This window comes from Oreochromis aureus, linkage group 4 (genome assembly GCF_013358895.1).
Source record: "Oreochromis aureus strain Israel breed Guangdong linkage group 4, ZZ_aureus, whole genome shotgun sequence".
NCBI classification, from domain to species: domain Eukaryota; kingdom Metazoa; phylum Chordata; class Actinopteri; order Cichliformes; family Cichlidae; genus Oreochromis; species Oreochromis aureus.
This window is the reverse complement of record NC_052945.1, coordinates 35,123,617-35,148,018: the sequence shown is the minus strand read 5'-3', so window position 1 is coordinate 35,148,018 and position 24,402 is coordinate 35,123,617. Positions and strand designations below refer to the sequence as shown.

Genomic DNA, 24,402 nt, shown 5'->3' with positions numbered 1-24,402 from the left:
TCTCTGAGACAGCTTCCTGTGTCCTTCCCCTAAACCATGATGGTGAACAGTCTTTGTCTTCAGGTCATTTGAGAGTTGTTTGAGACCCCATGTTGCTACTCTTCAGAGAAAATTAAAAGAGGAGGGAAACTTACAATTGACCCCCTTAAATACTCTTTCTCATTATTGGATTCACCTGTGTATGTAGGTCAGGGGTCACTGAGCTTACCAAGACAATTTGAGTTCCAATAATTAGTTCTAAAGGTTTTGGAATCAATAAAATGACAACAGTGCCCAAATTTATGCACCTGCCTGATTTTGTTTAAACAATTATTGCACACTTTCTGTAAATCCAATAAACTTCATTTCACTTCTCAAATATCACTGTGTGTGTCTCCTATATGATATATTTAACTGACATTTTTTATTGTAACAACCAACGATTTATACAGGAAAATAATGACTATTAACAAGGTTGCCCAAACTTTTGCATCCCACTGTATGTCTGTGTATAACAGAAAAAGACTAAATATGCCAATGGAACGACTACAAGAAACCGTACAAACACTAACCAACTGTAGAATTCATGATAAACAAAACTAGAAAGTCCACTAACTCAAAAACACTGGGTCACAACCCAGGATCATGACACTCTGTGGTCAAACTGAAACAAGGAGCAACAGTTCTGGAGCTGTACCCGGCCACAGGACAAGACTCAGGGTCTGAAGCCAGCGGCGTAGGAGGCAGCACAGGCCGAGCAGCTCTGGGAGCCGGCAGCGTGGCCAGCGACAGCAACAGAGACCTGTGGGCAGCTCGAATGAAGGCTGGCGACAGAAACAGAGACCCTCAGGCGGCTGGTATATTTACTTTGTGCTTTCAGTGTTTATGTGCCATTTGTATTACTTTTAATGAGACTCCATATTTTAAAACAGATTTTAAAAAGCTTCAGTTTTTACTTCTGCTCTCTCAATAAGTGGTAAAGATTCAATAACTAGCTTCTCGTCCTCAGCAGACTGCTCTGCATCTCCCAGCCGGCCTGAGATGAGGAACTGTACAAACATCTGTCACCTGCCTGAGGTGGCAGCAGAAAGTCAGGATGGATGGAGGACACTGTGTGGACTGTTCTGTAGAACATGAGAGAAGAAGCTTTTTTATTCTCTCCTTCCTCACAAAGGTCAAAGGTCAGATAATCAGGTGATTCAGTAGTCAGGAACCTGAAGTAGCTGAAAACCTGCTGGCATGGGGGTGTTGTCTCCTACCTCACCTAGCCTTTAGCAACAAAGCAAATACATGCGGGCTAAGCTCACCCTGAAGTTTAGTGTTTCCCCAGTGCTCAGTCATACGTCTCTCCTGACTCATGCCTGTGCATATGATCACAATGCCGCTGTCCCAGTTCAGCAGCTTAGACAGACATTCCAGTCATGGAATACTACCGCGTCAGGATTACACCCTGCTGGAATCCTGCAACTCTTTGGATACATTAGCAGTACCTGAAAAGCTACAGGACATTTTCAAGGACGTACAGTGAACATAATCAAACCACAACAGAAATAAAGGACAAGACCTCAGAAATAAGGTGTGTAATGCTGCACAGATGCTTCTTAACAAAACACAGCTGATAACAACACAATGCATCATGTGTCAGTGCTTATACAGGCAAGCTAACTTCATCCCAACTTCAGAACTGTTACTCTATCATTTATGTTTCAAACCCTGGAGAACATTTACATTTTTACTTCACTTCCCAAGGCTGGGGAGACCTGCTGCTGTGTGCCATGACATCAGCAAGAGACCAGAGTAACTGAGAAACATGGAGCACGGGGGAATGATCACGGAGACCAAACATACACGATGGACCACGCAGGCACAAATGAGAACAGACTAAAGTGAACGAGAACTCACACCCAGAAATACAAATGATGAAACCAGGATGAACAAGCAAACTAAACAATACTATAAACCTGGAAACACTGGGTTACCAGCAGCTCTACTCACCCTCAGCCTCACACTGAGTCCAGAAACCCCATCAAGGAAAATCATTTAAGTCGTGTGTATCTCATTTCCTTTTATAGGAGCTCATGAACACAGGTGAAGGGTAGAGTGAGTGGTTAATTGAAAGCTTTGCCTCTATTACTATTACAGAACTCTTGGGCTCTTTTATGAGCTCTTGGATGAATCATTGATGGACTCTTGGAGTCATTGTGTTAGTTCGGACTTCCCTGAAGGGGTCCACCACTGTTCCAAGTTTTCTTCATGTGTGGATAACGGCTCTCCTGTGGTTTCCTGGAGTCTTAAAGCCTTACAAGAGGCTTTGTAATTCTTTCCACACTTACAGATGTCAGTGACTTTGTTTCTCAGCTTTTCTTCAGATTGTGGCACGATGTGCTGCTTTTAGACATCTTTTAGCCTTTTAGGTTCTATTTAAGTGATTTCATGATTCAACAGGTCTGGCAGGAATCAGGCCTAGGTGTGACTGAACTCAGCTTTCCAAAAAATGTGGTTGATTACACACAATTCATGATTTAACAAATAGGAGGAATTCTTTTTTGTACACAGGACAGGAGGTGTGGAAAATAGCTTCTGTCCCTGAATGAAGGACATCATTAATTTGGGTTGTCTTTGTGCAACGATGATCCAAAACATGTCAGTTTGACAGATATGCAAAAAAACACGCTGAAGTTCACATTCTGATAAAGAAAAAACCTTAAATGAACTGGACAGACTGGTTCCACAGGAGACTGGACTAACAGCTGAAGGCTCTGCCGTGTCTAGGAACCACAAATAAACCAGCAGTCTGAGAGAGAAGGGCTCTGTTTTAGATAATATGGTACTATGAGGTCTTTGAGATATGACAGACGCAGGACTGTAGCCTTGGACATACTGATTCTCATTCCTGCTGCTTCACACTCAGCCCTGAACTGGAGGATGGCGGTGAAAATGGAAACTTTCCATCTAGGAAATCTGTCATGAAAGTCATGAAAACTAACACTGGAAGCGTTTTTTAAAATGAAACTTTAACAAAACACACTGAACATTTCCGGAAGAATAAAATCAAACTGAAATGAGCTGAAAGTTACAAAAAAAAAAAGAAACAAAATAAAGCGAGCAAAAAATAATGAAAAATTAAATAACTGAAGGGAAGATTGAAGATACTGTGAATCCAATTCATACTCCCAAAGTCTTATTTTACAGTGCGACTCTTAATCTGTGTCTTGGAGTCGACAAGCATATGTCCTTCAATGTGTGTACTAGGCAAATATGTTTGTGCGATGTCTCTAATGAGGAATATCCTCTCACGGTGAGCTCAAAAAACTAGTTCATTTACTTCGAGGCTGCACTACTGTAATTTGTAATTATCAAGATGTCCTAAACACCACAGCATGTCCTAGTCCTGTTGTCCTCCCTTCATGCCCGACCGGTCGCAGCAGATGGCCGCCCCTCCCTGAGCCTGGTTCTGCCGGAGGTTTCTTCCTGTTAAAAGGGAGTTTTTCCTTCCCACTGTCGCCAAAGTGCTTGCTCTTGTTGGTGCTTTCTCTGTATTGTAGGGTTAACCTTACAATGAGGCACCTTGAGGTGAATATTGGTGTGATTTAGAGCTACATAAATAAAACTGATTTGAATCTTTGAGAATTTGAGCCTCCTTCAGTCAAAGCATCCTTTAAACTAAGGCTCATTTTATGGAAGAACAGGAACTCACATGATGGCAAATCTAGCAAACCTCTGCAGTCCCAGTAGAACTCAGCTTTTTCAGTCTCACACTGGGGGTTAAATTCACACACAGGAAGGAAAAAGGTCAAAATAAGTATGCTTCTTGTCAAATTTGCCATCTTCAACTTGGAACCCTCTACGACTGAAACCTAAAAACTGCTGGTCTTCATCTGAAGACTCTGAGAGAAGCTATGCAAGCGTGATGTGCTGCTGAAAGTGTTACAAAGATAAGTTTTTATTCATTAAACCCTTATTGGAGCATCTGAAATAAAGCCAAGTGTGGGTCGTTCATCTTATTTCTTGGTTTACAATAAAACATGCTCAGAAGGTTGCTTGAAATGGACAAATTAATGAGACCCACCCAGCTGTCAGAGTGCTTCTGCACTAGAGGGATAGTTGCAGGAAGAGCTTGACATGCTGTTCGTGTTTAAGTGTCAGTGTCACTAACTCTCACCCTGTCAGCAGAGGAATGCTGTGGTGACAGGGTGGATGTCTGTTCACAATGAAACCAGTGTTTGATCATCTTTGTGTCAGACGGGTTAGTTAGTAGTTAGTTAGTCCTTCTGCAGGTGTAAAGGAAGTTGTCAGAGGGTGGGGAGACAGTGAGTTGGGCTCACAGGAGTAACACAGAGAGGACAGTCTGGTCAAAACTGAGTCCTTACGTACTGGCTGCTGCTGAGGATGGTGAGGTGCAGGTGGTCTGACTGAAATGTGGTCCAGGCTCCACCCAGGGGTGGGGCAATATCTGCTGGACTAAAAATGTTCACGCCTCAGTATCAAAACCACCGACAAAAAGTGCCGGACTGTGACATGATTATGAAATTACACCCATGGCCATGAATGAGGTCATACATTTTTGTTACATATGTAATCCGCCTGGCACTGAGCGACTGAAAAGGAACTACAGTGCAAGGAAGACAATGGAACACGCAGAAATAAATAATCCAGGCAAGGTTTAAATGATAACTTTGCATCTAGCAAATGAAAACATGTAATGGCCCAGTGTTAGCAGTACTGCCTCGTAGCATGAAGGCTCTGCCTTTGCACTTGACGATTGTCGGGTCATTTATGGAGCGAGGGTGGCGGGTCTCTCTGTGTTAGCCCTGTGAAAATACTGGATGGAACCTGATTAGTAACTTTATGATTACTTTCATCTGTGACATGAGTGGAGGTGATGTGAAAAGAGAAAGAAAGGCTGTGAGAATAGCATAGAATAGCCCTTTATTGTCACTATACCTGTACAAGGAAATTGTGGGTGCTCCACTACACAGTACAGGGATAAACTATAAATAGTAAGACAGCAGGAATAAATAACAGGCAGGAGGAATATATACAAAACACGAGGAGTATGTACAAAACATGAGGATTATATACAAAACAAGAGAAAGGCACACAGTAGAAGAACAGGTTGAAAGGACTTGGTCTGAGGAGTCCATGTGTGAGTGGCCTGAATGATAAGGGTTACTGAGGCCATGGCTCAGACTCATGGGTGGGCAGCGGTGGGCTGTGGGGGGGAAGAAGCTGTTTGTGAGTGTGGTGGTGTGGGACCGGATTATGAGGGTGGGGTCTATTATGAGTTCTTTTGTTTTAAGGATGTTCAGTTGTGGGAATGATGGTGGAGACAGGTGATGATCCCTGGCTTGGTTGGTCCACGCAGGCTTCGACCCTGGGATGTTAATGATGCTGGAGGGAGAGAGAGAGGAGGTGTGTCGGGTCATTTTTGACACCTGTGGGTTATTTGCTACATCAAGAAACATTTGGCTGTTTTTATGAAAGGGACACACACACACACACTTGTTTAGGACCACATACTCATTTTTACTGATAACAGCTTTTATTTCCAGCACAGGAGATGAATGACTCGTCTTGATTCCTTACAAAGCTTCAAAATAGGAAAAGACTAAAGTGACAGTGTTAACACAGGCCAGGACTACATTCAGCTGATCTTCACAAGGCCGTGTTCAGACTGTCCATAATCCCAGGTAAAATAATACGAGTTAGAGGCGAGTTACTGCAAGACAACATTGTACTGACTCTTATCGATCACTTTTCTACTCTGAGCACTCAAAGCACTTTACACAACATGCCTCATTCACACAAACACTTTCATCTATGCCAGTGCTTCCTATCTCACGTTCACACACACTCATACCACGATGGATGCATCGGGGAGCAACGTGGGGTTAGCACCTTGCCCACGGTTACTTGGCATGGAGACTGGAGCAGACAGGGATCGACCCACCTGCTCTACACCTGAGCACACCTCCCACATTGTGCTCCATTATTAAGGAGTATTATTATTATTAGGGGCCAAGAAAAGTGCTGCTTCAGCTTTTTTCAGCTTTTCAGTTATTGTAATCTTTCACTTTTAACTCCCAGAACTTTATTGTAGCGCAATATAATATTAGCTTCAGCTGGCTTCCAGGAAAAAGCCTCTTCTCTCTGAAAAATGGCAGCAGGATCATCTTTGCTATGTACAAACCACAAAACTTTGGCAACAATGTGCTCTGAACAGACCACACCAAAGGGGAATTGTTAGTCTCTAATGCACAGTGCCACATTGGAGATAATCAAACACCCAATACCACCTGTCACCACGATGGAGGAGGTGCAGCCACAGGACCTGGGACACCTAGCAGCAACTGAGTGGACCATGATGCCAAAGTATTCTGTCCCACAGCCAAAGCTTGGACCAACCTACGTCATCAACAGGACGGCGATCCTGAGCTCAGCAGCAAACAGACTGAAAAAAAGAATCAGGGTTTTGCAGTCCATAAATAAAAACCTATAAACCTCCATGGTTTATAGGTTTTTATTTATGGAGGTTGTAAAGTGTGATAAATAAAGTGAGTTGAATTAAAAAGTCAAAGTGAAAATTACAGAGTGAATGTTGTCATGAAATGCCTTTACTCTGTATGTGAATTCCTGCAGTCACACTGTCACTGTTGCACAAACACAACACAGCATTTACACAGAGGAGCACAGTGTCAAGTCCGACTGGTTCAGCCAGAGCCGTCCTAGCTGCCACACCCCACCCAGAGCTACAAAGCCAGTCATGCACACAGGACAGGTTGTATTTTCAGATACATACACTGCAGGAAAAGGCAGTGAACAGAGAGATCCAGCTGTCTGAAACTGGCTCTGATTTGCCGTGACCCCAATACTAAGGTCACTGAAACAACCTGTAGCAGCTGGGGCCTCCAGTGATCAAACCTGCACATCCTACAGACACTTGGCCAGAGATCTGGAGAATATGAAGTAAACATCAACAACTCTTATGTTCCTCAAAGTATTTCCAAATACTTTTTGCCTTATAAAAGTGAATATTATGCTGCTAACAGAGGTCACTCCCTTAACACCCAAGCACCCAAGGTGGGTGCTATGAGTCAAAACTAAGATTTCCCAGCACTTTTAATAACTTGTGGGTGTGCCAAGCCTGCAGGTGTGCGCGCATATGTTTATATGAAAGAAATAAATGAGATACATCATTCTGACCAGGACATCTCGCTTTTACACAGGCCCGTTCTGCAGTGGGCACGGCCATTAGCGGTCTGCAGCTGGCACTACGCGTTGATACAGCAGCTGGTCGGCTGCATACCTGAGCCAGCCTGTTGCGGCCTCTGCAGCCGTGCTGATGTTACAGGTGCAGCACACAAACTGCTGATTACTCCCAACTGAAACTTTGAAATGGACGCGCCTCGTTTTACTGTAGAATTCATTCACTTTTTCAGTGGAACACACAACGTGTTTGCGTGGGTGTGAGAGGGGAAGGCTATGAAGGCGGGGCCTCGCTGTTTGGACCCTCCCACCCCGCGGTACTGACAGGTAGAAGGTCAGGCTGGAAGCGCTGACTTCATTGGTTCTGGTACTCTGAGCTGGGACGGCACGCTCTGATAGTGAGAAGGGCGCGTGGACATATCTGACTTTGACACACAGCGACGCAGCGAGCGCGCGCAGCCGAGACTCACCTGTACTGCTGGGTCTGTTTCTGTCGAAAGCCGCTGACAGGTGACCTTCATCATGCTGAAGAAGAAGAGCAAGTCCACCACGATAACGCAGCCGAAACAGACGTAAGTAGGAGCTTGTTCCTCTGCGCTCGAGCCCTTCAGAGCGGCTCGCGAGCTTCATCTGTGCTTAACTTGTAGTGATTTCACCTTTCTACACGATCAGCGGACTCACGCCACATCTCAGACAAAAGGATGGTTAAATGATCACACCCGGGTGAGCCCGGCTGAACTGGAGCTCGCAGTTTATATGCGCATATTGTATTACTTGTTTGTGCACACAGAGCGGTCGCGGCGCTGCGCTAAACAAGCAGCAGATGGAGAGAACGCGGAGCTGTCCGTCCGAGCGCTTTAACAGAGGCTTGGATCATCGTGTCCTGATGGATCGCTGGATGTAAACGTTCTGAGGTGGTGTCTGTATGAGCTACAGACAGACGGGCAGGGCCGAAACTCGGAGTTAGACTACATAGTTTGTGCATTAACTGGAGAGTGGGTGTGGCTGATAAGCCGTGGATAGTTTGCGGTAACTGGTTCGATAAGTTTTCTGCTGCCCTCCTTAGAAACACAATGTGAGAGGAATTCCTTGCAGCCTCGCCCATAATGACACCACCAAGCCCAGTCACTTCAGCTGTTTTACTGGCGTTGTCCAGGGTACAGGCCGTCGTGAAAGTGATAAAGTGAGGGTGTTGAATCATGATTCTACAGAGCGCTGGCTTAGAGACAGATGGTACTCCCTGTCAAGCAGCAGGTATCAGACACATTAGTGTTTCAGTGAGAGATGTTTGTCCTGCTGCCACACCTGCGCCAACAGCAAAGGAGTCCTTGTTTTGGTGCTGTGGCTTCATGTTCATGTGAAGCAACTTTGTTCACACCAGCACAGTGATTTATTGGCTTCTCACTGTTTCAGCCGTCTTAGTGCATATCGGCCATTATAGTCACTCATGCCCTGTGATCACCACCAACAGATTGTAATAGAATCTGAATTATGCAGCTCCACCCTTTTGTCCTACACCAGGTGCAGGTGTGCGTGTGTGAAAGATGAGCTCTCTTCATTGATGAGCCAGGTTTTAAGTCAAAGCCCAGCGAACAGAGACGACTGTAAAGGCGAGGCGGCGAAGCTGGGGAATAGTGATCTCTGCAGAGCTCAGTGTCTGTGCAGAGATGATTCACATACCAGTTGGAGGAGCTGGGGCTCAAACCACCAACCTTCCAGTTGGTTAACAGCATGTTCAGCACGTCTCAGTCTACACACAGAGAAAAGGTCTCGGGGTTTGCACTGATGCTTTAGTGACAGCAGCAGGCTTCCACACCCTGTGTGACCTAATGCTGGAGCGTTCTGGTTCTGATTTAACCAGCTCCCTGTGGAAACACGTGAGTTGTGTTTGTCGAGTGCCAGGTCCTTTTCAGAACTAACACAGCCTCAGTGAGAACACTGCGTTAAAGCCAGTGACCTCCCCAGGATCCAGAAACACACAATACAAAGCAGAGCAGGTTAAACTGTTGGAGGATTGCAGATCAGCACAGAACTGCTTCTTGTTTGGTAATCTGACACTGTGCACTCTTTGGTGCTCTAATGACCACAGCAGGGTGAGCTCACATCTGTTCTGAATTCACAATGAAAACAACTCTCCACTTTTACACAAGTTTTATGCAAACAAGTAGTGCTAATCATTTGAAATCATGCAGGAGACCGCTGCGTTCATGTGGAGCTCCTTTGTTCTCATGTATTTGGTTTTGTGATGTTTAGAAGACGAGTGTAAAGTTGTAGATGAGACGTTTTCTTCATGTTTGTCACTAAAGTCAGAAATCCCCCTCAGCCTGTTGGGTTTTTGTTTTTTTTGGATGAGCTTGCAGAGAACAGCTCGACAGTACGCACCAGTTCAGACTTGTTTGTGTTAAAGTAAAAATCAGCTCAGGTTTGAAATTACTGCATCGTGCATTATGTAACAAATGATAGGTGTGTGTGTGTGTGTGTGTGTGTGTGTGTGTGCGCATGAAACAAAAACTCGCTGGGCTAGTTTCCCTCATTTTAGGGAATATGTCAGCTGGGAGTTACCTAATGGCACCTTATCCTTTTACATTGGAGAGGCCAGCACACACAGTCAGACTCATGAGCTCTGATGTTATCAATCAGAACACTTTATTAATGGAAACGATGTGATTATAGTCGCTCCAAGACAACAAGAACAATAACAGACTGGACTAAATTAAATGATACAATTTATTACAAAGTTACAAATATAAGAATTTGCTCTAATATATAAACAAACGGCTCAATTATAAATATCCAGAGTATTGAAGAGATTAACTATGTACGAGTGACATTTTACGCTGAACTTTGTTACTTTGGTATTTTCACTGTAGACGATGTACAAACAGGTGTAACCATTGCACTGTGTGCTACAGTGATGGATGCATTAGATGGAGGAGTTGTGCAGGGAGATGACCACAGGCAGGAATGATTTCCTGTGTTGTTCAATGGTGGCTGTTTACGCCGTACTGTAGTGAGTTGTGTTCATTTTCACCCAAATTGACGCTGGTCATTGATTCCTGTCTGACACCAGGGTGTGTTTTAGTGCACTGGATGAGGATCCAGGATGAAATCACATGATGAAAAGATGCAGTTAGATGATGACTCATTATCACTATGTGTAATGAACAGCACAGGTTACTGTGCAGAGTACTTGCTGCTGGGTCCTGGATCACTTGGTAACTGTACGAGCAACATAATGTCAGTTTCTGTACAAACATGTCACTGTTGAAACTAACAGTGCACAGGAAAGAAGTCTAATACATTTATCCTGCATTTGTAGCCCCATTCAGGACTCTGAGACTGACTACATATTCAACTCTTTACATGCTTTGGCACTCTTTCCTACTCGTGATGGGTTCCCAGTTTGTCAGATCTGCTGGTTTAGTTTTAATCAGCCATGTGCTCTGCACTTCTCTGATGCCTCGTTAAAGTACTAACCCTGGAGTAGTGCTTTAGTGATGGGGCTTGCGGTGCTGAACACTGATCAGTTTTGGTGTTTTGTATTTCTAAAACCCTCAAGCTGCTGTGCTGTGGCTCATGATCTAAGGGGCTGAGCTTGTTACGAAGCCACCATTTTCAGTTTATATGTTATATAGTGTTATAGAGTTGCTTCACAGGGATCCAGAAAAGCTCGTGTGTGTGACATCATTAAAGATGTCTGTTTCTGTGTGTCGTCTCTCAGTGCTCCCACCACAGAACTCACCGCACTGATCGAGAAGCTGCAGAAGAATGCTGATAAAGTGGAAAAGAATATCTACGATGTGGAGCAGAACCTCAACAAGGTACAGTCCTGCAGTCATGTCTCCAAACAGTCCAGTCAGCTTCATGTGTGCTGTCGGCTGTAATTACATATGTATCAGCCTCTTTGAGAAATAGACCAGTTTACTTCAACATCGAGTATGTATGCGTGATATAAAAACCCACCACAGTCACACAGTTAGTGCCCATCTGAGCTCAGTGCCACAGCACTGTCATGATACACTTTCAGCTGCTGTCTGTTCATTCAGAGCTGAACTGTTGAAATCCATGAAAGGCTGGCAGTGTTTGTCTAACTCCACATGACTGACTCTTTCCTCACAGGATGTGAGCAAGATCAATGAGGGGAAGCAGCCCCTGTATCAAGAAGACACCAACAAGAGAATCCTCAATTCTCTGGAGCTGCTGAATGGCCTGGATGAGGATGTCGTCAACGCCAGGCGCCTTCAGCATCCGCAGGCTGAGATGATAGCACAGGAGTGAGTGAAAGCTATTTCATGCTACGCAAACCACCTTAGTTGTGCCTGTTAGTGCATGATGCACACAACACAAGCTTAATGTTACAGCATCAATATTCATGAAGACCTGAGGAAGACCTGGTTACTGCTGGTCTACAGCAGCAAAGCACTTGGCTTTATGTGGCATACAGTTATTATTACTTGAATGTCGTTTTTTTATTTGAGGATGTTGTGAGGAGAGCTAAAAGCATCCAAATACAAACAGAAATGTCCAACAGCTGTGCACAGACTGCATGTGCAGCTGTACTGTTACCTGCTGGCTCTGTTACCTAAAATGTGTCGTGTTCTTGTTTCTGTGTGTATTCAGCATGAAGCAACTGCGTGACAGAGTGATGAAGCTGAGAGAGGAGCACGGCCATATCTACCACCTGGTCCGCACTGAGGGCAAGCCCAGCATCAACTGGGGGAACATGATGGATGAAAAGCTGGTAAACAAAAACCCAGCAAACACGAATTCAAGCCACAGTGTGCAGCACTCGCTGCTAGGTCCAGCACAGTGCTACACGGAGGTTTTGTGAACACCTCGTTAGGTCTATAAAGTCTTTATGTCATTGCAACAACTGAGAAAGCCTTTGCTGTGTGTGCACATGCTGCTTACATGCAGCAGGTGGGTGATCCAACACGATTGGCTCGCACGCTGCAGATCACTGTCACTGTGGGTTAGGATGAGTGATGCTTAAACAATGGAATCAGGTATTTGTACAGTGCACAGGTGAACATGAACCCAGGCTTTTAGAGAGCGGGGTAGAGTCTACAATAAAAGTATTCCATGTCTGCATGACAGAAATTTCACGTCACGTGTCTGCAGAGGGTGTTAGATGTAGGTCACTGAGTTAGACGTTTTATTTCATAAAAGTTGAATTCATTCATCATACACACTGTGTCTCTCTGCCCAGGACAATCTGCAAAACAAGGGCTTTGGCCAGGACCTGCCCACTGTGGAGAACGAGGTGGAGGAACACAACATCTTCCACAGCGAGGTGGAGGCTCTGGCTCCTCACATCTCTGCCAGCGGAGACAAGGTGATGTCAGAATCAAAGGTTTGCACAGTTTGACGTCCTGTGTCGGTTCCTCGCTGACTCTCTGTGTCTGCTCTGCTTTGTTCTGCAGGAGTACGTCAGCAGCCTTCAGTCAAAGTACAACAAACTGCTGGTAATTGTTTGTTTCTGTGTGTTTGATATATGTGCACTTTTGTGTAGTTTCACTGTGATCCGTGGTGAGTGCAGTGCATGCACACAGCACACACCGTCCAGCCGGCTGACAGCACGTGAAGTGTTTTCTCTTTTGGAAAAACATGAATTTGTTAAAGACTCAAGAACTTGATTTTACTAAATGAAATCTTTTCAGCACCTAATCATTGAAAAGATTAATAACAAGTAAACTCAGACTGTACCATATGTTGTGTTATCATTCATACAGGCTGGAAAGGCCACTTATAAATCAAGCTCATCAGATTCATGCTAATTATGTTAAAACACAGAATCATGTCGTTTGAATTCAAATGCAAACAAAACTTTCTTAGACTTGACTGGTTCAGGAGGGCCTTGTAAAAACCTGAAACAAAGCTACTGTTGGTGACTCTAAGCTTCCTGTTCCCTCGGCTAGGCTAACTCCAGCGCTCGACAGCGCAACCTGCTGAGCCTGCGAGACTACATGCAGCGCTGCACCAACGAGCTGTACTGGATGGACCAGCAAGCGGAAGAGAGGATCAAATACGACTGGAGTGACAACAACCTGGACTACCCTGCCCGCCAGAGGCAGTACGAGGTAGCTGTGGAATTCACACACGTACACGGCGAGTGAAACAAGCTCAGCTCGCTCAGCAAATTTGTCTCAACCAACAGAATTTCATCAGTAAATGTCTGGAGTCCAAGGAGGGCACCATCACCAAGCTGAACGATGATGGAGAAAAGCTGATTGCCTCTGACCATCCAGGGAAGAATGTTATCGAGGTACCGATCATCCACACACGTTGGACTCTTTCTTAGTGCGTTTCTGCCTGGGCTCTGGGCTCCACAGGAATCTGCAGTAGAGCAGGTTTATGTTTTCACCCTTAAAGACAGCGGGGCTTCAAGGCGCTTTTCAGTCCTCACAGAGCAGAGGGATGATATGGTTCTTGTTTTGGTTAAAAACACTGATTGTGGGTTAGATCCAGTCCCTCTAGCTGCTGGTTTGGCATATGAGCAGCTCAGACAACAAATGAGCTGCTTCCACTTGTTATCTCACAGTCTATTATGGGTAACGTAAGATGACGTTCATCCTTCAGATCGATGTAAAAAGGCGGTAAGAAGCTATACTGGTGCTTCTTATTGTTTCATTATTAACTCTGTCTGTTTTTGAAAAGTGCCTCATGTGTGTATATATATAATGACACTGTTACGTTGTTGTCAGGCTCATATGGAAGCAGTCCACGCTGACTGGAAGGAGCATCTGAACCTGCTCATCTGTGAGGAGAACCACCTCAAACACATGGATGAGTACCACAAGGTCAGTGTAACAGGTGACATGCACAGAGACGCATTTAAAGAGTGAAGCTCATCTGTACGTGCGTGTGTCTGCATGCAGTTCCACAAAGAGGCACGCGACACTCAGGACCTACTGAAGCGTCTGGACACAGAGATCAACCAGAAGTACAACCCCGAGTTCAAAGATATGTATCAGATGGAGGGCCTGATCAGGGAGCTGGACGTGAGTGCTTTTATCTGCACGTAGACCATAGCTGATCGCATCACTGACTGCGTACGGTGACGACATGCTTGTGCGTTTGTTGTGTGCAGGACGAAGCCAAGGCCATCGAGAACTTTGACGAGCGGGTTAAGGCCCTTCAGAAGCGCAGCCTTCAGGTGTTGCCTCTGAAGTACCGCAGGGAAACGCCCCAGAAGCTGATCCCTGTCGAGGCTCTGTGTGAATTTGACACCGATGACGTACGTACTGTGTCCTTCACACTTAATACTGAGACGATACCGGCGTGATCCAGTGATGCGTTCTAACTGTTCCCACGTGTAGGGTCAGATCGTGCGGGGGGAGAGGTACACTCTCCTGCGGCAAAATGGTTCCAAATGGGACGTGAAGGATGCAGCCGGACACAAGATCACTGCCCCGGGCGTCTGCTTCATGTTCCCCCCCACCGACCCCGAGGCGCTGGCCATCGCTGACAAGTGAGTGTGTACAAAGGACTTTCTAAACTCCTTCAGCCGATGAGGGGATCTACAGCTGTAACAGTGTGTCATGTGTGCTGCAGCCTGACCAGCCAGCAGAAAGCTATCAAACAGAAGATGGCAGCCACCAAGGGAACTCTGCAGAAACGCTTAGACGAGCTGAAGAAGACAAGCGGAACTGCAACCGCTACAGGTACGCATTACGCACAATAATATGTTACCACCCTAATTAGCCAAGTTAGTTGGTGATGACATATCAGACCAGCTGATTTCTAGTATAATCTTCAGTGTGCTGGTGCCTCTGACTCACACTGTTTGCTGCCAATAAACTCAAATATATGCAACTGCTCTGCCTTCCCTTCAGGTAAAAGGCTGCCCTGGTTTTTCAGAGTTAGTGCCATTGCTCTGTTTGTCACAGGTAGATTTATCTGAATAATCCGCACACTAGGAAACTCGCATAACAGCAACATGCTCTGTTTTTCTTATCTATTCAAGCAACTATGTTAGTGAAACTTCCTCACCAAAAATTCAGTTTTTCTCAGATAATAAGATGACATTGAGCCACCCCTTAGTTTCTTCATAATTAGGACATAGGATCATGAGAAATGGGTGCAGTGGTGTATTGAAACACGTGCAAACAGACAGAGTTTGTATAAATATTTGGTGTGACCACCGCTGAGCACAGCCTGAACTCTCTGAGGCAGCTTTCTATCCAAGCATCTTCAGTAATAGTTCTCCAGGCTTCTTGAAGCTGTTCTTTGGATACGCTCACTGCTGTCCTCTCTCCTCTACAATTATACAATAATAATTTGAACCAAAAATTTCAAATGTGGAATCATCACTTCATTAGACCTGACTGATGTTTCAGTCCAGTTCTCGTGTCATTTGCATGATTTCTTGAAAACCAGCACAGAGTGGAGCGATCCAGGTGTAGTTTACTGTTCTCGTGTGACCGTCTGCTTTTGTGTTCGCCTTGTTTCTTCTATGACACATTTGTTTTTCTCACACACAGTAAATCTGAGCAGACTACATACAAAAAGGACACACACAGAATAGACAGGCTGCTAGCATGAGCTTCAACTGCACTGCTGCCTTCATGACACAGTAATATATAAACAGTTGTTTCTGCCACTTTTTTCCATCTGTAAGTCAAAACTTTGGGTTCTTGAAATTTTAAGTTACTCAGAAGAAACTCAAAACTTCAAGATGCTCATTAAGTTGAAATTTTGACTTTCATAACCATGAAGCATGAAAAGAAGGCAATATAAATCCAAACTTGCTGCTGGCTGGAAGATTTCAGATCAAGTGTGTGTGTGATGAATATGTTTTTCTGCCCTCACACACTGCTGCGTGTAACCTCAGACAAACAGGAACAGCAGTGCCGCCAGCTGATGGCTGGTCTGGATAAGGTTGTCAGTGACCTGGACAAACAGGAGAAAGCCATCTATGCTCGAGTGCGCCCACCGCTGGAACAGAACAGGTCACTGCAGGACAGTACTGACCGCCTGCAGGACATGAAAGTAAGAACGTCCGCTTGGTTCTTTGGTTTGATATTAAAGCTGCTTCTCTCTGCTCAGTTTAGCCCACCAAGCAAAGAGTGTGTTTTTGCACTGTGCAACTCACCAGTGCAGATGTTTCTCTCCAGGACATTGCTGCTGCTGTCAGAAGGATTGAACCAGAAAAGTCTTCTAAAGTGCAGGAAGCACAGAGCTTCTTGGTCTCAAACCCAAATTGTGCCAGCACATCTCAACTTCACAGCAAAGTGGATGAGGCCAACAAGAAGTACACCAAGGTGGAGCAACTTCTTCAGTGCTCTCAGGAGAAGTATGTGACCCGATTATTGCTTTCAAAGTGTCATCAGTGCAGCAGCATGCCTCTGCTTTTTCTGTTTTCAGTGTGCTCAGTGACAGGCATATTTGAACTTTGCTTTAGGCTGAAGAATTCCAACCAGCTGGAGTCATCTCTGCAAAATGGAAAGACCTTACTGTCCACCTACGAGAACAAGCTGGCCAGGGAGGAGGTTGCTCCAGCTGACATCTCTTCAATGGAGAAAACCCAGCGGGAACTTGCAGTAAGATGGTCTTATATCAGAACAGAATTTATTCAGTTTTATATAAACTGAACTGAAAATTGTTGTTACTGTTTCAGTTTATATTCCTTCATGTTCAAATTGCCACACGTTCACGGACAGTTGGAGGAACGTGTCTGTTTACTGTAGGTTGTCTCAAGCAGTTTGTCTTTTGCTGCTCTGGCAGGATATCGGAGCAGACCTGCGGTCACAGAGGACACTGATCTCTGACACAGAGCAGAACCTGCGACTGGCCAAGAGCAGCTGTGAGAACATGGCCAACAAGTTCCAAGAGCACTGCCCTGACATCGAGAGGCAGGAAGCTGATGTCCAGAGACTCAACAAGCGATACAATAACCTCAACCAGCAGACTGACTCGAGGTAAATTGTTAGGATGGGCAGGAAAGCACGTCAGTAATATATAAAATGGTAAATGGCCTGTATTTGTATAGCGCTTTACTCAGTCCCTAAGGACCCCAAAGCGCTTTACACTACATTCAGTCATCCACCCATTCACACACTGGTGATGGCAAGCTACGTTGTAGCCACAGCTGCCCTGGGGCCCGACAGAGGCGAGGCTGCCGGACACTGATGCCACCGGGCCCTCTGACCACCACCAGTAGGCAACGGGTGAAGTGTCTTGCCCAAGGACACGACGACCGAGACTGTCGGAGCCGGGGCTCGAACCGGCAACCTTCCGATTACAAGACGAACTGCCAACTCCTGAGCCACGATCTCTGATGTAAAGCAAATACAGCACAGGACGTCATCAATGGCCCAGAAATTTCTAGCACAACATCACCTACCCAAGGTGCATGATGGCGTGAAGACTCGAGTGACACTTGAAGCACTACGGAACAACTTTATTACCTGACCAACGCTTTTTGGCTTGCGGACCATCAGGGTCCCTGAAGCACAGAAGGTCATATCATATGTACATACGATCTCTGATGATATGTTTTGGTTTGTTTGTGCAGGGCTCAAAGCCTGCAGAGAGCCAAGATGGCATACAAAAACTACCGCAATGATTATGACAATTTGAACAGCTGGCTCTCTCGTGTTCCAAATTACGAGCCCCGAGACACTGATGACCCAAAACAAGTGGAGACGAAGCTGAGAAATCAGAGGGTATGAATGCTGAGCAATAATTCTGCATATTTCTCCTTACACATGAATGTTAGTGGCATTTATTAAAACTCTGCTCTTTTCTACAGAACCTGCTATCTGATATAGCGAGAAAGGAGTCTGATTTAAACAATGTCTCCAAAAATGCCCAGCTGTACCAGCAAGCTGTCAAAGTCGGTTTTCTCCATTGATTTTTTTTTTTTCTTTAACTTTTCTAAAAGACCATATGGTAAAGGTTTGATGGTGGTTTACTGATTCACTCTTGCAGGACTATGAGACTGAAGCTGAGAAGTTCAAATCTATCCTCGATCTTGAAGATGGACTTGTACCTCAGACATACAAGAGGACCAGATTGGAATCACCTGCAGCAACAGTCAAGGCGGAGGTAAGGCACAGCATGCACGGTGAAGTGAAAATACACAGCAAAGTTGTAAACTCGTGTTGCTAACTTCTATGATCAACACAAATCTTCTAGCTCTGAGCTCGTTTTCAGCTGGGATACAAATTTAAACAACGAATAACCAAAAGCAAGAGAACCTGATATATCCTGAAAGAATCATGACCTCAGAAATTTTCCAGTCTTCTATTGAATGCACTTCAAACTACGCAGAGTTTTCTCTGGTACTCTCAAACAAACTCTGAGATTACCCTGATGACGCAGTTATCGGGTTGTTTAGACAAGCTGAGTTCAGCCACAAACATAGTCAAAACAACATTTGAGATTTGCGTTTCAGTCATATTTATATTTGCAAGCATTCTCAGACCTCCCCACTCTTCCACAAACCTATGTGAGGTGAGAACCAAGACCCCCAGCACAGAACAGAGCAGATATCAGTGATGAGTCAGATGCATCACAAAACAAGGAGCTGGTGATGGACTTGCAGATGTGCAGCACCTGTGACGATACTAAAGTATCTTAAATAATGTGCCCTGTAATAAATTTGCCAATTGAATCCCAGCCTACAGCATGAGCTGAGCTGTAGACCTGCATTAAGATCAACTGATCTGCTGGCATTGTGACTAAGCTTGACCTATTGGGATTCAGTTATTAAATACTAGAAAACACAGATTTACCAATAACAAACACTACACAGTAGCCTGCACAATCCGAAATGTTCAGGATTAGAGAACTGTAAGATGGGTACGATAACATCAAAGTGTTATTCCACTTACCTGGATTATATCCATCCATCTATTCTCTTCTTTGTTAGGGTCGCAGGAGGTTGGAGCTTATCCCAGCTACTATAGGGCGAGAGGCAGGGTACACCCTGGACAGGTCCCCAGTCTATCACAGGGCTAACACACAGAGACAGACAACCATCCACACTCACGTTCACACTTATGGGCAATTTAGAATTACCAATTAACCAAACCCCACTAACTGCATGTCTTTGGACTGCGAGATTAAGCCGGAGTACCCGTACCTTTATAGGCTACTCTGTAGTGTCTATAATTTGTAATGTTTTCTGGTAAAGGTTATTTAGAAAAAAGAACGTCCACTTTATTGGGGGGTGGGGTGCTTATATGCAGTGGGAGCCAAGATGTTTTACACTGGGACTTGAATGCATTTTCCATTTGTGGATCTGTGTGAAGCTGGCAGCCTTCAACTTGTCTCAAAACCCCAAGTGGGCATGCGATGTGATCTGTGTGTCTCAGGCGATTCATCCACATGCATTTAAGGTTTTGTAAGTGAGTGAGAGAGATGTTAAGTGTAGTTTTAGACATTCGTACGCATAGAAAGGTTTTCAAAAAGTTAAATTATCTGATTCAAGAGGCTGTGCGTAAATGATCAGAATGTATTCATGTTTGTATGTACGCATTTGTAAAATTGTTCGACGTTTGGTCAAACATAGCACACTCGTGCAAGTCCTCAAAAGTTTCACAAAATTATTGTACACACTTGTAACTCAAGTTTACACTTGTGGATCATATCATATGCATTTGCAACCCCTTTGAGGTAAATTTCTCTCCGTATATAAGATTGCCATTGCTACTGTGACATCCACCGGTTTCCTCAAGATGAATCTTTTCACTATTGCCATCTTGGTTTAAAAAAAAAAAAAAAGACAGATGTGATAAGGAGGGTCATGTCTGACTGAGAATCCACTTCCTCACTGACACGTCAATCACAAGCTGTACAGATAATCATCCATTCTGAAATGTGGTGTGGCCAAGATTCACAAAATAGAATATGTTTATTATCCACTATGAAGCAAAATAACTGAGCCCAGAAACTTAACAGGAACGTGTTTGCAGAGGTCAAAACAGAAAGCTTGTTTCCTATAGATTTTCAATAGGACTTTGAAACCACGGCTATCGGCATCTGGTGGCGTACAAATAGAATGCATTGTTGAGGCACTTTGACACTGGCCAGAAGCAACATCAATATTTTATACTGTCTATGGGCAAAATGTATCTACAGCGAAAGAGATGTTTCTTGACACAAATAGACTCATGCAAGTTAACAAACAGAATCCTCAGCTTAAGGGCATAAGCCAAAAACCCCTACAGAAGTTACTGTATATGACTTCCATTACATGTTATTTTATCGTTTGCAGGAAGCAGCTATTGAGGCAAAGTTTACTGAAGTGAATGCTGTGAATAAGCAAAGACTGCAGAATCTGGAGTTTGCCAGCAGTCTTCTGAACCAGGTAAACTATTTCACATATCATTGCTACATAAACATTAAAACAACAGTAATAATAATGATTATTTTCTTTCTATAGCAATCTGAGATTATCCCAGTTACAAATGTCAAGTCGGTCCAAGCCAGTGCCCCTGGTGAAGAGCCGTGGAGAATAAGAAAACAGCTAGAAGATGAGATCCATAGGCGGGAGCAACTAGAAAAAGAAATAGAGACCATTCAGACTGACATTTATGTCCTTGAAGGACAAAAGCCCCAGGATACAATTGTTAAGAAGGAGCTAATTAAAAAGGTTCCAGACCCCCAGCTGGATGAGGAAGTCTACAAAGTCCAGCAGAAGTTGTCAGAGGAGCGCCGCACTACCCATGTCCTGGAGAATGACCTTGAGGTACTAAAGTTGAAGCTGCGTGGCCTTGAGACAGAGGTCAAAGAAGGGGCACAGCAGTACACAGTGAAGGAGGTCTTGCGTATAGAAAGAGACCGTGGTCAGGAGGAGGCGGTCCGAAAGCTTCGGGAGGAGCTGGAAGAGCTAAAAAGGCAGAGGTTGATTAAAGACAACGAGCTCATTGAGATCCAAAAACATGTTACACTCCTGGCTGAGGAGAAGAACAAGGAACAGGAGGTAATCACTGAAGAGGAGGTGATCAAAGTCCAGAATGACCCCCAACTTGAAAGTGAGTACCGGGTGCTGCTTGACAGGAAACAGAAGGAAATAGAAAGCAGAAAGCAGCTGGAGGATGAGTTGCAATTTCTTCAAGAGAAGCTTCGAAGACTGGAGAAGGAGAAATCAATGGCTGAGGAAAAGATTTCCATCAAGGAAGTGCTGAAAGTTGAGAAGGATACTGCCTTTGAAAGAGAGGTTGAAAACCTTAGGAGGCAGTACGAAGATGAGAAGGCCAAAAGAAGATCATCACAGCGGGAAAAGACTGACCTCCAGAGGAAAATTGCAAGCCTGGAAGAGGAGAAGTCTAAGGTTGTGATTCAAGAGAAAGTACGAGAGATTGTCCGGCCCGATCCCAAGGCTGAGAATGAAGTGGCCAATCTCCGTCTTGAACTTGTAGAGCAACAGAGGCGGTATAAAGATGCAGAGCTCCAGTTGAGATCTCTGCAGGATGAGCTGACCATGCTCAAGAACAGAGGGCCTCAAGTTGAAGTTAAAGAGATCATCAAAGAAGTAATCAAATATAAGATAGATCCACAAACTGAAAGAGAGCTGGAGAGACTACGCAATGAAATTGTAGATAAAAGCCACCAGACTGAGAAATCTGAGCTGGAAATCCGCCAGCTTCGAGATGAAATCGAAAGATGGAAGAATACCAAACCCCAAGTGCAGACCAAAGAGGTTGTCAATGAAGTGCTGCAGTACAGAGAAGATCCAAAGACTAAGGAAGAAATTGAAATGCTAAAGAGGAAGCTGGCTGATGAACAGCAGAAACGCCTGGACCTTGAGAGAGAACGGACAGAACAAGAAGAAAAAATTAGACTAAGAAAGATGGATCTGTCTCAGGTCCGTGAGAAGATTGTTCAGCAAGAAGTGGTCAAGATGGAAGAGGATCCTGTCCTTAAGTCAGAATGTGACAGCTTCTTACATAACATCAACAATGAGCAAAAACAGAAGGAAAGCCTAAAGACAGAGCTCTACCAATTGCAGAGACAGAAGACTGACCTGGACATGCAGCTGGCAGAACTGGAGCGTGAGCGCAGGGCAAGGCGTGATGCAGAACTAGAGATCCAGAGGCTTCGGGTTAGACTTAATGAGCTAGAAATCCGTGACAAAGAAAATCGTGAAAAGGTGACAGTCAAACAAAAGGTGGTTCTGCAGCAGGATCCTCAACAGGAGAAGGAACACTCCATTCTCAAACTACAACTTGACGAAGAGCGGCACAAACGCACCCTCCTTGAGAAAGAGTTGAATGCCCTTATTCAGCAGCAGATCACCCTGGAAAAGGTAGATGTGAAGGAAAGGGTTGTCCGCACTGAGAAAGTCCAAGTTGAGCGGGACCCAGAGGCAGAGATTGAGATTGAGAACCTAAAGAGAACTCTGGAAGATGAGAAAAGAAGAAGGCGAGAACTTGACCAAGAACTATCCACCCTCAATTCCAGGCTCTCTGATATGGAGTTTTCTAACACCAAGTCTACCAAAGAATTGGATTACATCCGTGATGAAAGTAGCCGATTGCAGCAGGAAAACCAAAGGCTGCAAAATGAGATTCGCAAGCTTCGGTCAGAGATTGAGATCACAAGCAAAGAGACTCGGCTTATTACGGAGTCTGCGCCAAGAGAGGATTCAAAGAACTTGGAGTTGAGGCTTGATTCATTACAGAAGGAATTGGCAGAGCTGAGGGCTGTAACAAACCAGAAGGATGATGAAATAGAGAAGCTTAAAAAGAACCTGGCAGCTGTGAGGATGAAGAGGGAACAGAGGGAAAGCCATCTCCGCAGGTCTATTGTCGTCATCGACCCAGATACCGGCAAGGAGATGCGACCAGAGGAAGCCTACAAACTAGGGCTGATCGACTGGAAGATGTTTGTCAACCTGCAGAGCCAGGAGTGTGACTGGGAAGAGATCTCAGTCAAAGGGCCGCAGGGAGAATCCTCTGTGCTTCATGACAGAAAATCAGGAAAAAAGTTTTCCATCGATGATGCACTGCGCCTTGGACACATCACAAATCGCCAGCTTCAGCAATACTTAAATAAAGAAATCTCTATCCAGGAGTTTGGTGCATTGGTATCAGGCAAGAACAGGGGGCTCTAAAAGATATGTTTTTGATTTTCATTCTAAAAAAAAATCTGTTTTGACTGGTCTTCCTAGCTTTTAATATATACTTATATTCTCACTTTAATATTGTGGTGACCCTCAGTTACTATGTGTTTTTACCTACGAGTCCCAAATACACCATGTATTTATTTTCTTATGCATATCTAGCATGAATACATGGACTGATATTACCATCATCACAGCCAGCTACATAAATTTTTGATGCTGAAAAGTTCGATCTTTAATTTCTTTAACTTGGTGACAGGGTTAAGAATGTATCTTTGATATATTGTCACTAAAACTCACAAGAGTACTAAGTGTTTCATTTATTTATGGGCTTTAAACAGGGTTATCGGCTGTGTGCTTTCAATAAAAAATTCAATAAAAATGTAATGTCTTGTGGGGTATTTGATTGTGGAAAACATGTATGGAATTTATGGTATCACAATTCAATTTTATTTATGTAGCACTGAATTACAACAATTGCCTCAAGGCAGTTTATATTGTAAAAAGTAAAGACCCTACAATAATACAGAAAAAACAACAGCAATCGGATGCCCCTCCCTCCCATGAGCAAGTGCTTTGACAGTGTGAAGGAAAATCTCCCTTTTAACATGAGGAAACCTTCAGCAGAACCAGGCTCAGGGAGGGGGCAGTCATCTGCTGCATGCAATTGGAGAGGAGGGGAGGAAGACAGAACAAAGACATGCTGTGGAACCGACCCAGAGATTAATAATAACTAATAATTAAATGCAGAGAGTGAATTGCATTACAGGAAGCTCCCAGCAGCCTACACCTATTGCACTGTAAATATGGGAGGATTCAGCATCACCTGATCCAGCCCTAACTATATGCTTCATCGAAAAGGAAAGTTTTAGGCGTAATGTTAAAAGAAAAGCGGGCGTCTGTCTCCCGAATCCAAACAGGAAGCTGGTTCCACAGAAGAGGAGCCTGAAAGCTGAAGGCTCTGCCTCCCATTCTACTTTTAAATACTCTAGGAACAACAAGTTCATAGGGTAGCGTGAGAGCAAAGTGCTCTAATGGGGTGATATGGTACTATAAGGTCATTAAGATAAGATGGGGCCTGATTATTTAAGACCTTGTATGTGAGGAGCAGGATTTTAAATTCTGGATTTAACAGGGAGCCAACG

At 44.4% G+C, this 24,402-nt stretch overlaps 1 protein-coding gene and 1 long non-coding RNA gene across 2 annotated transcripts; one reads left to right on the top strand and one right to left on the bottom strand.

Annotated features, from left to right (window-relative positions):
- Positions 1 to 4,901: 4,901 nt before the first annotated feature.
- Positions 4,902 to 7,771, bottom strand: LOC120439863. Its single transcript, XR_005612817.1, has 3 exons — positions 7,656 to 7,771; positions 6,276 to 6,430; positions 4,902 to 5,370 (listed from the first exon to the last, which is right to left on the bottom strand). It is a non-coding gene; the product is annotated as an uncharacterized LOC120439863 (long non-coding RNA).
- ppl (periplakin) lies at positions 7,535 to 23,644 on the top strand. Its single transcript, XM_031734317.2, has 22 exons — positions 7,535 to 7,757; positions 10,907 to 11,006; positions 11,305 to 11,459; positions 11,806 to 11,926; positions 12,395 to 12,520; positions 12,609 to 12,650; positions 13,104 to 13,265; positions 13,343 to 13,450; positions 13,890 to 13,985; positions 14,064 to 14,186; positions 14,276 to 14,422; positions 14,505 to 14,656; positions 14,740 to 14,849; positions 16,019 to 16,176; positions 16,302 to 16,480; positions 16,589 to 16,727; positions 16,912 to 17,105; positions 17,702 to 17,852; positions 17,939 to 18,022; positions 18,118 to 18,234; positions 20,408 to 20,500; positions 20,576 to 23,644. The coding sequence occupies exons 1-22, from the start codon at positions 7,708 to 7,710 to the stop codon at positions 23,246 to 23,248; spliced, it is 5,280 nt and encodes a 1,759-aa protein (XP_031590177.2). The 5' UTR covers positions 7,535 to 7,707; the 3' UTR covers positions 23,249 to 23,644.
- The last annotated feature ends 758 nt before the right edge of the window (positions 23,645 to 24,402 follow it).

Excerpts from the sequence above, each read along its gene's own strand:
- ppl (XM_031734317.2), top strand. The coding sequence starts at position 7,708 with ATGCTGAAGAAGAAGAGCAAGTCCACCACGATAACGCAGCCGAAACAG. Across the intron at positions 7,758-10,906 it reads ATAACGCAGCCGAAACAGAC|TGCTCCCACCACAGAACTCA; the intron begins GTAAGTAGGAGC and ends GTCGTCTCTCAG. Across the intron at positions 13,451-13,889 it reads CAGGGAAGAATGTTATCGAG|GCTCATATGGAAGCAGTCCA; the intron begins GTACCGATCATC and ends CGTTGTTGTCAG.